General features: G+C 46.6%; 1 protein-coding gene across 2 annotated transcripts in view; it reads right to left on the bottom strand.

Moving 5' to 3' along the window:
- The window catches only part of CAPN10 (calpain 10), a 52,754-nt gene that overhangs the window by 29,971 nt on the left and 9,377 nt on the right, over positions 1-13,406 (bottom strand). For both annotated transcript variants that reach the window (XM_038743190.1, XM_038743208.1), the window contains exon 3: positions 1,544-1,675. In XM_038743190.1, coding sequence (XP_038599118.1) covers positions 1,544-1,675 — 132 coding nt within the window. The remainder of the gene's footprint in view (positions 1-1,543; positions 1,676-13,406) is intronic.

Raw genomic sequence — 13,406 nt, 5'->3', positions numbered from 1 at the left:
TACAAGTAAAATAAATAAATAGAGGAATAAATATGTACAAATACGTATGTACAAATATGTACAATACAAGAGTTGGTAGTATGTTATACTGTACTCTCCCAAGAGCTTAGTACAGTGCTTTGCACACAGTACGTGCTCAATAAATGACTGAACTTGACTGGCAAGGTCAGTTGGAATGGGCAGGAACGTCTGATAAAAACTAAAATAATAATAATTATAATGATTATGGTATTATGCATTAAGCACTTATTACGGGCCAAGCACTGTGCTAACCACTGCGGTAAAAACAATACAATCAATCAATCAATCGTATTTATTGAGCGCTTACTATGTACAGCAGCGTGGCTCAGTGGAAAACAGCATGGGCTTTGGAGTCAGAGGTCATGGGTTCAAAACCTGGTTCCACCAATTGTCAGCTTTGTGACTTTGGGCAAGTCACTTCACTTCTCTGGGCCTCAGTTCCCTCATGTGTAAAATGGGGATGAAGCCTGTGAGCCCCCCGTGGGACAACCTGATCACCTTGTAATCTCCCCAGCGCTTAGAACAGTGCTTTGCACATAGTAAGCGTTTAATAAATGCCATCATCATCATTATTATTATTATTACAGAGCACTGTATTAAGCGCTTGAGAGAGTGCCATTCAACAGAATTAGCAGACACAGTCCCTGCCCGTAACAAACATACAATCTAGAGGGGAAACGGGCATTAACATGAATAAATGATTTATACTACATAATTTAAAGCTACATACATAAGTGCCACGTGGCTCAGTGGAAAGAGCACAGGCTTTGGAGTCAGAGGTCATGGGTTCAAATCTCGGCTCTGCCAATTGTCAGCTGTGTGACTTTGGCCAAATCACTTAACTTCTCTGTGCCTCGGTTACCTCATCTGTAAAATGGGGATTGACTGTGAGCCCCCCATGGGACAACCTGGTCACCTTGTAGTTTCCCCAATCAATCAATCGTATTTATTGAGTGCTTACTGTGTGCAGAGCACGGTACTAAGCGCTTGGGAAGTACAAGTTGGCAACATATAGAGACAGTCCCTACCCAACAGTGGGCTCACAGCACAGTCCCCAGTGCTTAGAACAGTGCTTTGCCCACAGTAAGTGCTTTATAAATGCCATTATTATTATTATTATTATTATTGTTGGGGGTGGGACGAATAGCAAATATCCAAAGGTCACAGATTGAGGTGCCTAAGTGTCCCGAAAGTGAGAGAGAGCTGGGGAAAAGAGGGTTTATTCAGGGAAGCCCTCTTGGAGGAGTTGTGACCTTAGTAACGCTTTGAAGGTAGGGAGAGTGGTGGTGTGGCATATATGGAGGGGGGAAGAGAGTTCCAGGCTAGGGGGACGACGTGGGAAAGGGGTCGGTGGCAAGACGGGGGCAAAAACAAGATTGGGGCCCAATCAGAGTCTATTTTGGCTTCACAATTCACTTGCTTTTTGAAGGGTTTCCTGTGCTAGGCAGTGAGAAAGGGGACAGAGAAGGAGTCAAAGGAGCCTGGCCTGTCACAGGTGGTTACGAGGAGAGTTCCCTTATACCTGATCGAGGAGATGTTTACTCTTCTGGAGCGCAGCACAGGCACAGAGGAACCAGCAGTCCCCCAGAATCCCTTGCTTCACCTGGCCTTCACGGGGATTATCAGGAAATAACCGAGGATTAGAACAAATTTCCTAAAATACAGAAAAAGAAATTCAGAGTTAGCACTTGCCCGGCCACCTCAAATCTAAGAAGGCATCTGGCCCGTCAATGGGATTGATCAAGAGTAGTAGATTAGGGCAGTGTGGCCTCATGGGTTCTAGTCTGGCTCTGCTGTTTGACCTTGGACAGGTCATTTCACTTCTCCTTTCCTCAGTTAACTCATCTGTAAACTGGGGATTAAGACTGTAAACCCCACATGGGACATGTACTGTGTCTATCCTGATGATCTCGTTATCTAGCCCAGCTCTTACTACAGTGCCCTGGCACATAGTAAGCGCTTAACATTCATTCAGTCGTATTTATTGAGCACTTACTGTGTGCAGAGCACTGTACAAAGCGCTTGGGAAGTACAAGTTGGCAACATACAGACCCAGCATACCCAGCAACGGGCTCACAGTCTAGAAGGGGGAGACAGACAACAAAACATGTTAACAGATACCATAGGAAAAAAAAAAGAGACAGAGGAGAGGGTACAGCTAGGGAATTGTCTCTGAGCTACTTACCGAATGCCTTGATACCCACTGCCAAGTCAAATTAGATCACTTTTAGACTGTGAGCCCGCTGTTGGGTAGGGACCGTCTCTATATGTTGCCAACTTGTACTTCCCAAGTGCTCAATAAATACGATTGATTGATTGATTGATCACAGAAGCCCCCTTCACAAGGGCTTATTCTACAGAAATGCTCAGGACACGTTTCCCCGTTCCTCAAAAGCTCCAACGATTGTCCATCTGCCATCGCATCGAACAAAAACTCCCCACCATTGGCTTTAAAGCAATCCATCACCTGGCTCCCTCTTACCTCACCTCACTACTCTCTCACTTCACTCAGCCCACAAACTTCACTCCTCTAATGCTAACCTTCTCCCCGGGCCGCGTTCTCGCCTGTCCCGCCGTTGACCCCCGGCCGACGTCCTGCCTCTGGCCTGGAACGCCCTCCCTCCTCAATCCAACAGACAATGACTCTCCCCTCCTTCAAGGCCTTAATGAAGGCACAACTCTCCCGAGTGGCCTTCCCTAAGCTTTCCTTTCCTCTTCTCCAACTTCTTTCTGCGTCACCCTGACTTGCTCCCTTCGCTCTCCCCGTCCCAGTCCCATGGCACTTACATATCTGTACAGATCTTCAATTTATTTATATTAATATAAATAAATAATAAATAAATAAATATAAATATAAATAAATAAACTTCTAGACTGTGAGCCCACTGTTGGGTAGGGATTGTCTCTATATGTTGCCAACTTGTACTTCCCAAGCGCTTAGTACAGTGCTCTGCACACAGTAAGCGCTCAATTAATACGATTGACTGATTGATTAATATCTGTCTTCTCAGCTCTAGACTGTAAGCTTATTGTGGTCAGGTAATCTGTCAATTTATTGTTGTATTGAACTCTCCCAAGCATTCAGTCCAGTGCTTTGCACACAGTAAGTGCTCAATAAATACAACGGAATGAATAAATGAGTTGTGGAGGCCCTCCCCTTAGCATTGAAGAGCAGTGTGGCCTACTGGATAGAGCCCGGGCCTGGGAATCAGGAGGACCTGGGTTCTAACCCCGGCTCCGCCACTTGTCTGCCGTGTGACCTTGAGCAAGTCACTTCTCTGGTCTCAGTTACCTCATCTGTAAAATGGGGATGAAGACTGTGAGCCCGATGTAGGACAGAGACTGTGCCAACCGATTATCTCGTGTTAAGCAGCAGGGCTCAACGGAAAGAGCACGGGCTTGGGAGTCAGAGGTCATGGGTTCTAATCCTGACTCCGCCACTTGTCGGCTGTGTGACTTTGGGCAAGTCACTTTTTTTTATGGCATTTATTAAGCGCTTACTATGTGCAAAGCACTGTTCTAAGCGCTGTATACAAGAAATTCAGATTGGATACAGTCGCTGTTCCAGACAGGTGATTATGATGATGATGGCATTTATTAAGCGCTTACTATGTGCAAAGCACTGTTCTAAGCGCTGGGGACGTTACAAGGTAATCAGATTGTCCCACGGGGGGCTCACAGTCTTCATCCTCATTTTACAGATGAGGTAACTGAGGCCCAGAGAAGTGAAGTGACTTGCCCAAAGTCACACAGCTGACAATTGGCGGAGCTGGGATTTGAACCCATGACCTTTGACTCCAAAGCCCAGGCTCTTTTCCTCTGAGCCACACTGCTTCTCGAGCCACACTGCTTCTTCATTTCTCTGGGCCTCAGTTACCTCATCTGTAAAATGGGGATTAAGATTGTGAGCCCCACGTGGGACAACCTGATCACCTTGTATCCCTCCAGCGCTTAGAACAGGGCTTTGCACATAGTAAGCGCTTAACAAATACCATCATTATTCTTATTATTATTACCCCAGCACTTAGTATGGTATCACTACCACATAGTAAGTAAGTGCTTAACAACTACCAATTAAAAAAATAATGCCTCACCTCAGGGGACCCTCCTGCAGGGATCCAAGGGAATGGGGGAAGAGAGCAAGCCCAGGTAGCTCAAAATAACAGCAACAAAAGGGAAGGTCCAGTACTTGGCCCCTTGTGGCCCTGTAGGAACTCTCCTATTGGTGGCCAATCAATCATTCAACCGACTGTACTGAGCGCTTATAGCGTGACGCTGACAGAACCAAGCTGAAGGGGCCGACCTTCCTTCCACGACCCTCATTTTTCTCCGCTGGGTGAACCCAGATGTCAGTATCAAGAGACACCTTTGCAATAATAATAATAATAAGAGAAGCAGAGAAGCAGCGTGGCTCAGTGGAAAGAGCCCGGGCTTTGGAGTCAGAGATCATGGGTTTGAATCCCGGCCTTGCCAATTGCCAGCTGTGTGACTTTGGGTGAGTCACTTAACTTCTCTGTGCCTCAGTTACCTCATCTGTAAAATGGGGATGAAGACTGTGAGCCCTCCGAGGGACAACCTGATCACCTTGTAACCTCCCCGGCGCTTAGAACAGTGCTTTGCACATAGTAAGCACTTAATAAATGCCATTATTATTATTATATCATTATAATATAGCTATAAGTAGTGTATATGATATGCCTGTATAATACATTCATTCATTCAATCGTATTTATCGAGCACTTACTGTGTGCAGAGCACTGTGCTAAGCACTTGGGAAGTACAAGTCGGCAACATATAGAGACAGCCCCTACCCAACAACGGGCTCACAGTCTGGAAAGGGGAGACAGATAACATAATATAATGTAACATAATATAATATGATGTGATATATGGTAAAATATTTATAAGTAACAATATAATTATTGATAGTTATTATTGATTGCAATAATTATTATTGTTATAATACTCTTCTAGAGTGTGAGCTCGTTGTTGGGTAGGGACCGTCTCTATATGTTGCCAAATTGTACTTTCCAAGCGATTGGTGCAGCGCTCTGCACAAAGTAAGCACTCAATAAATACGATTGAGTGAATAATGATGATGGTATTTGTTAAGCGCTTACTATATGCCAAGCACTGCTGAAAGCACTGAGGTAGATACAAGGTAATCAGGTCCCTGTCCCACATGGGCCTCCCAGTCTTCATCCCTATTTTACAGATGAGGTAACTGAGGCCCGGAGAAGTGGAGTGACTTGCCCAAGGTCACATAGCAGATGTTGGCGGAGCCGGGATTAGAACCCAGGTCTCTTGAGTCCCAGGCCCCGGGCTCTTTACACTAGATCACGCGGCTTCCCAGGCAGTGTCTGCAGAGAAGGCACCTTGGCCGAGCCACAGCTGCCTCATCCTAGAACTCCATGGGGCCTGAAAACGGGCCGCCTCAGGGGTCAATCAATCAATCGTATTTACTGAGCACTTACTGTGTGCAGAGCACTGTACTAAGCGCTTGGGAAGTACAAGCTGGCAACATATAGAGATGGTCCCTACCCAACGGTGGGCTCACAGTCTAGAGGGTGGGCTCACAGTCTAGAGGGTCCGGCTTGGCAGCCTCAGCCCCTGTCGAGAGCTGACAGATCAATCAATCAATTGTATTTATTGAGCGCTTACTGTGTGCAGAGCACTGTACTAAACGCTTGGGAAGTACAAGCTGGCAACATATAAAGACAGTCCCTACCCAACAGTGGGCTCACAGTCTAGAATGCCACTCATGTCTCTGTTGTGTTTGCTGGCTTTTCCCCACAGTCCGGTGCGCAGGTCGGGCAATGGACAAGTGACGATGTTGTTAATAATAAGAGTAATGATGGCATTTGTTAAGCGCTTACTATGTGCCAAGCACTGTTCTAGGCGCTGGGGGGATACAAGGTCATGAGGTTGTCCCACATGGGGCTCACAGTCTTCATCCCCATTTTACAGATGAGGGAACTGGGGCCCAGAGCAGTGAAGTGACTTGTCCAAAGTCACACAGCAGACAAGGGGCAGAGCCAGGATTCAAACCCATGACCTCTGACTCCCAAGCCCGTGCTTCTTCCACTGAGCCACGCTTCTTCTCTATCTGTTAAGCGCTTACTAGGTGCCAGGCACTGTTCTAAGCGCTGGGGGAAATACAAGATAGGTTGTCCCTTGTGGGGCTCACAGTCTGAATCCCCATTTTCCAGATGAGATAATTGAGGTACAGAGAGGTTAAGTGACTTGTCCAAGGTCACACAGCAGACAAGCGGCGGAGCCAGGATTAGAACCCATGACCTCTGACTCCCAAGCCCGGGCTATTTCCACTGGGCCGTGCTGCTTGTCTAAGGGCTTGGGCTTGGTTACTCTGCTCCTGGATAAGGGCTTGGTCAGCTGCTGACCTCGCTTCCCAAGAGCCGTACGAGAGGAAAGCCCACAATTCCTGGCTACCTCATCAACTGGGAAGCACACGGGAATGGGAGCTTAGGAGGGCAGAAATGTGCATTTCCCACCATCCCTAGTCTCTGATTGTCCACGGTGAGCTTGTTGTGGGCACAGAATGGGTCTGTTTATTGTTATATTGTTCTCCCCCAAGCGCTTAGTACAGTGCTTTCCACATATTATGCACTCAATAAATACAACTGAATGAGTTCATGCGCGTATTAAGCACTCAAATACAACTGAGTGGGATGAGTTTCGGAAACCGGCAGATTTCTGCCACTTCCTGGTGAATGAGTTCTACCAGGAAGTGGCAAAAATCTGCCGTTTTCTAAAACTCATCCCATCCCTGGGGAAGTAGGGTAGACTGTCAGTCAACCAATGGTATTTATGAAGCGCTTACTGTGTGCAGAAGACTGTACTAAGCAGTTGGGAGAGACTGAGTGGGTAGACATGTTCCCTGCCCACAAGAAGCTAAGAGTCTAGAGGGTATGACAGTCCATTATTAGCCAGTAGTATTAATTGAGTGCTTATTCTGTGCAGAGCACTGAATGAAGCGCTTAGGAGAAAGAGCCCGGGCTTTGGAGTCAGAAGTCATGGGTTCAAATCCTGGCTCCGCCACTTGTCAGCTGTGTGACTTTGGGCAAGTCACTTCACTTCTCTGGGCCTCAGTTCCCTCATCTGTAAAATGAGGATTAAGACTGTGAGCCTCCCATGGGACAACCTGATCACCTTGTAAACTCCCCAGCGATTAGAACAGTGCTTTGCACATAGTAAGCGCTTAATAAATGCCATCATTATTATTATTATTATTAGGAGGGCACAGCAGAGTTACCCTCCAAGAATTGACAATCTAGCGAAGGGGAGGCAATTTCAGGCAGGGGAAGCAAGAGTTTTAAGATGTGAACATACATGCCGCTGGAGTGGAGAGGACAAGGGAGTGCATGGCTCAGCGGAAAGAGCCCGGGCTTGGGAGTCAGAGGTCATGGGTTCAAATCCCTGCTCCGCCGCGTGTCAGCCGTGTGACTTTGGGCAAATCACTTCACTTCTCTGGGCCTCAGTTACCTCATCTGTAAAATGGGGATTAAGACTGTGAGCCCCACGTGGGGCAACCTGATCACCTTGTATCCTCCTCAGCGCTTAGAACAGTGATTTGCACAGAATAAGCGCTTAATAAATACCAAAATTATTATTATTATTATTATCCAAGTGCTTACTCAGGAGGTGAGAACTCAATTGAACAAGGTGACTTGGAAGTACTGAAGTGATCGTGGAGGGGAAAATCGGGTGGGGAGATAGATTAATCAGGGAAGGCCTCCTGGAGGAGATGTGATTTCGGAAGGCTCTTTCACTGCTGACTCCAGGAGCAGAACAAGTTGAGTGTGGGCAACAGCAGCAACGCATAATGGACAGAGCACAGGCCTGGGAGCCACAAGATCATGGGTTCTAATCCTGGCTCCGCCACTTGTCTGCTGTGTGACCTTGGGTAAGTCACTTCCCTTCTCTGGGCCTCAGTTATCTCATCTGGAAAATGGGGATTGCGGCTGTGAGCCCCATGTGGGACTGTGTCCAACTTGTTTTGCTTGTGTCCACTCCAGCGCTTAGTACAGTGCTGGCACATAGTAAGAACTTAAATACCATCAACAGGCCAGGGCTCTTACTATCTTTTTTTTTTTTGCGGGGGTGGGGGGGGAGGCTGAAGGTGGGCAGGAAGAAAGCATTGTGCAACCCTTCCTCTCAGCCACAGACTCTTTTATCCCACACATAGCCTCCCCTCCACACTTTATTATTATAATATTATTATAATATTATATTAATATTATTATTATATATATTATTATATTATATTAATATTATTATTATAAGTGAGCTTATTTTAGCTCACTCCTGTGAGAAGCAGTATGGCCAAGTGGCTAAAGCACGAGCCTGGAAATCAGAAAGACCTGGGTTCTAATCCTAGCTCCTCCACTTGTCCGCTGTGTGACCTCGGGCAAATCACTCCGTTTCTCGAGCCTCACTTACTCCCTCTGTAAAATGGGGACTAAGACTGTGAGCCCCATGTGGGTCAGGGACTGTGTCCAATCTGATTAGCATGCATCTACCCCAGCACTTGACACATAGTAACTGCTTAATACCATCTTTTATTTATTGATTTTTCACTGGGGCCGCAGTGCGCAAAAGAGTGCTGGTTCCATGGGATTCTAGGCCTGGGAATTAGTCCCGGACCACAACTTTCATTCATTCAACCATATGTACTGCGTGCAAAGCACTGTACTAAGCGCTCGGGAGGGTACAATACAAACAGACCCCTTCCCTACCCACAACGAGTTCACAGTCCAGAGGGAGAGACATTAATATATATACATAAATGACAGGTATATACATAAGTGCTGTGGGGCTGGGAGGATGAATGAAGGGAGCAAGTCAGGGTGACGCAGAACAGGAGTGGGAGAAGAGGAGGGATCAGTTAGGGAAGGCTTCCTGGAAGAGATATGCCTTCAATAAGGCTTTGAAGTGGGGGAGAGCAATTATCTGTCTGATATGAGGCCAGAGGCAGGATGTGAGCGAGAGGCCGGCAGCGAGACAGACGACATTGAGGTACAGAAAGAAGGTTAGCCTGTGACTTCCGCTGGTGAAGCCACCTCAGTCACCAAGGGCCCTAAAAAGCAGAACCAGCTCCACTGGCCTAGTAAGCTCACAGTGGGCAGGGACCGTGTCTACCAACGCTGGTAAAAGCGTACTCTCCCAAGCGCTTAGTACAGGGTTCCGCACACCGTAAATGCTCCATAGGTATGACTGATTGACTGATTTCCAGCAGAGAGCCCGCAACTGCCAAATACAACCTCGCTCCAAGGTTCAAGGCTCTTCAGAAAACTATTTTGAAAATACGTGCAGTCGAAAGTGCAACCCCTTTCACTCAACAAAAATGAAATTATTTGTTTCTATTAATGTCGGTCTCCCTGCTATGGACTGTAAGCTCACTGTGGAAAGGGGATGTGTCTGTTTATTATTATATTGTACTCTACCAAGTGCTTAGTACAGTGCTCTGCATGCAGTAAGTGTTCAATAAATACAAATGAATGAAGATTTTCTGTGGAACTTGTTTGGAATGAAGCAAGCCTGAATATATAACTCTATGTATTTATATTGATGATACTGATGCCTGTTGACTTGTTTTGATGATCGTCTCCCCCCTTCTAGACTGCGAGCCCACTGTGGGCAGGGATTGTCTCTGTTGCTGAACAAGTGCTTAGTACAGTGGCCTGCACACAATAAGCGCTCAAATGAATGAATGAATGAATACGGGCCCTGGAGAAGACTACCCAGAATAGACACGATAGGTGTGGTGACTGATTTTTACCTCAATGACCGGCTCATTCTTGGATTTGAATAGTTATGCAAGGATCTGGACACCAGGACAGTTTCCCATAGAAAGAGGAATGAGAGGGGCAAGGCTTTTAGGAGATGAATCCTTTGCAGCCTGGCCAAGCCCAAACTGGGCTTCAAGAACACAGAGAGCAGGTCAGAAAGCTTGGGTCCAATCTAAGCGCTTAGTACAGTGCTCTGCACATAGTAAGCGCTCAATAAATACGATTGATGATCTGGACTCCAAGAGGGCCCAATCCTCCCTTCCAGGGAGGAACCGCGACACACGTGCAGGAGTTTTCCGGGTGAAATTGTCCCAGAATTGGCTCCCGTGTCAATGCACTATGCTTGCCCATTTGGCCACTTGTCTGCTGGGTGACCTTGGGCAAGTCGCTTTGTTCCTCTGGGACTCAGTTACCTCATCCGGAAAATGGGGATGAAGACTGTGAGCCCCACATGGGGCATAGATTGGGTCCAACCTGATTAGCTTGTATCTACCCCAGTGCTCTGTACGGTGCCTGCCACATAGTAAGCGCTTAACAAATACCATAATAAAGAAATTGAGTCCCAGCCAATGTTGAGAAGAGATGGGGGTGTAGAGAGGCAGAGGGGTGGCCCAAATCTGCCCCAACACACCCCAGGCATGAGACAAGGCACTAAAGGATGGGAAATAATCAGGGGCAGAAAGAGCCCACTGTTGGGTAGGGACTGTCTCTATGTGTTGCCAATTTGTACTTCCCAAGCGCTTAGTACAGTGCTCTGCACATAGTAAGCGCTCAATAAATACGATTGATTGATTGATTGATTGAATCTCCATTTTACCCCTCCTCACCCTGTTATGTTCCAGCTGTAATCCAATCCAACAGCAGCACATAGGTCCAATAAGCCTCGTCCCCCTCCTCCCCACATGCCTACCTAGAGAAGCAGCGTGGCTCAGTGGAAAGAGCCCGGGCTTCGGAGTCAGAGGTCATGGGTTCAAATCCCGGCTCCGCCAACTGCCAGCCGTGTGACTTTGGGCAAGTCACTTCACTTCTCTGGGCCTCAGTTCCCTCATCTGTAAAATGGGGATGAAGACTGTGAGCCCCCCGTGGGACAACCTGATCACCTTGTAACCTCCCCAGCGCTTAGAACAGTGCTTTGCACGTAGTAAGTGCTTAATAAATGCCATCATCATTATTATTATTATTATTATTACCGCCCCTCCTGGCTCTGAGAGGTCCACAAAATAGCAAGTCTACAACAGTCTTCTCCTCTCTCCTTCAAAGCCCACTTCCTATCCTAGAGAAGCAGCGTGGCACAGTGGCTAGAGCCCGAGTCTGGGAGTCACAAGGTCATGGGTGCTAATCCCGGCTCCGCCACTTGTCTGCTCTGTGACCTTGGGCAAGTCACTTCACTTCTCTGGGCTTCGGTTACCCTATCTGTAAAATGGAGATGGAGACTGTGAACCCCACATGGGGCACGGCCTGTGTCCAACCCGATTTGCTTGTCTCCACCCCAGCCCTTAGTACAGTGCCTGGCACATGATAACTGCTTAACAAATTCCACTCTTATTATTATCATCACCTCTAAAGCATTTTCAGCCCAGACCGCCAATGTATGCAGTTTGTGCGTCTTCTAGACGGTGAGCCCGTTTGGGCAGGGATAGTCTCTATTTGTTGCTGAATTGTACCTCTCAAGCGCTTAGTACAGTGCTCTGCACACAGTAAGCCCTCAATAAATACGACTGAGTGAATGAATAGCAGGCCATTCTCTTTATCAGAGAGGAGGAAGAGACTTCGAAGGCTCATTCAGTCCAGTCCTATACTTTGACTTTCTCTGTCCCATGTTTGCTTTACATTTAGCTTGTAGCTCAGCGCCCACAGACATTCAGTAAAACGACAGCTGATAGCAGAGGCTATGGGGAAAGGACGGCCCCCTCACCCCAACTTCACTCTCACTGCAGGAAGGGAACGTACCTGCTAATTCTATTATATTGTACTCTCCCAAGCGCTTAGTACAGTGCTCTGCACACAGCCAGCACGCAAATACGACTGACTGATGCATTCGTTCTTTTCTGCTCCCCCTCTGTGATCAAACCCTGTGTCCCCCCATTCTCCCATCATCATCATCATCAATCGTATTTATTGAGCGCTTACTGTGCGCAGAGCACTGTACTAAGCGCTTGGGAAGTACAAGTTGGCAACATACAGAGACAGTCCCTACCCAACAGTGGGCTCACAGTCTAAAAGGGGGAGACAGAGAACAAAACCAAACATACTAACAAAATAAAATAAATAGAATAGATATGTACAAGTAAAATAGAGTAATAAATAGAGTAATAAATAAATAGAGTAATAAATAAATAAATAGAGTAATAAATAAATAGAGTAATAAATAAATAGAGTAATAAATAAATAAATAGAGTAATACCTGACCAGTACCAGCCCTTAAGTCAAGGCAACGGATTTTAGGGTTTCATCAGCTTGTACAGATTTTAGGAGCTCACCCCAAGTGGACCATCCCAGCACTTACTGTAACTAATACCGGGTATTCTTAGAAACTCTTGAATTTATGAAAAAGAGTTACGCATTCAGCCCTGAAATTGGCAGTCCTGTGGGTCGGGGAGGGGAAGTGGACTAATCCCGGGGTTCATTCATTCATTCATTCAATCATATTTAATGAGCACTTACTGTGTGCAGAGCACTATACTAAGCGCTTGGGAAGTACAAGTTGGCAACATATAGAGATGGTCCCTACCCAACGGTGGGCTCACAGCCTAGAAGGGAGAGACAAACAACAAAACAAAACAAGTAGACAAGTAGCGCTCAATAAATAAATATGATTGAATACTATCAGAATAAATAGAATTACAGCTGTATACACATCATTAATAAAATAAATAGAATAGTAATAATAATAATAATGATAGCATTTACTAAGCGCTTACTCTGTGCAAAGCACTGTTCTAAGCGCTGGGGAGGTTACAAGGTGATCAGGCTGTCCCACGGGGGGCTCACAGTCTTTATCCCCATTTTACAGTTGAGGGAACTGAGGCCCAGAAAAGTTAAGTGACTTGCCCAAAGTCACACAGCTGACAGGTGCCGGAGCTGGAATTCGAACCCATGACCTCTGACTCCAAAGCCCGGGCTCTTTCCACTGAGCCACGCTGTTTCTCTGATTGATTGATGCATTCAATTTAATACATTTGTACATCAATACATTGATGTATTGATGCATACTTGTACATAGTAAATATGTACAAGTAAAATAAATAGAGCAATAAATCTGTACAAACATATATGCAGGTGCTGTGCGGAGGGGAAGGAGGTAGGGTGGGGGGATGGGGAGGAGGAGAGGAAAAAGGGGGCTCAAGTGTGGGAAGGCCTCCTGGAGGAGGTGAACTCTCAGTAGGGCTTTGAAGGGAGGAAGAGAGCTAGCTTGGCGGATGTGTGTTGCCAACTTGTACTTCCCAAGTGCTTAGTACAGTGCTCTGCACACAGTAAGCGCTCAACAAATACGATTGATTGATTGATTGATTGATGTGTGGAGGGAGGGCATTCCAGGCCAGGGGGAGGATGTGGGCCGGGGGTCGACGGCGGGGT

This window comes from Tachyglossus aculeatus, chromosome 1 (genome assembly GCF_015852505.1).
Source record: "Tachyglossus aculeatus isolate mTacAcu1 chromosome 1, mTacAcu1.pri, whole genome shotgun sequence".
NCBI classification, from domain to species: domain Eukaryota; kingdom Metazoa; phylum Chordata; class Mammalia; order Monotremata; family Tachyglossidae; genus Tachyglossus; species Tachyglossus aculeatus.
The sequence above is the reverse complement of the archived record's forward strand: the minus strand, read 5'-3'. Positions and strand labels throughout refer to the sequence as shown.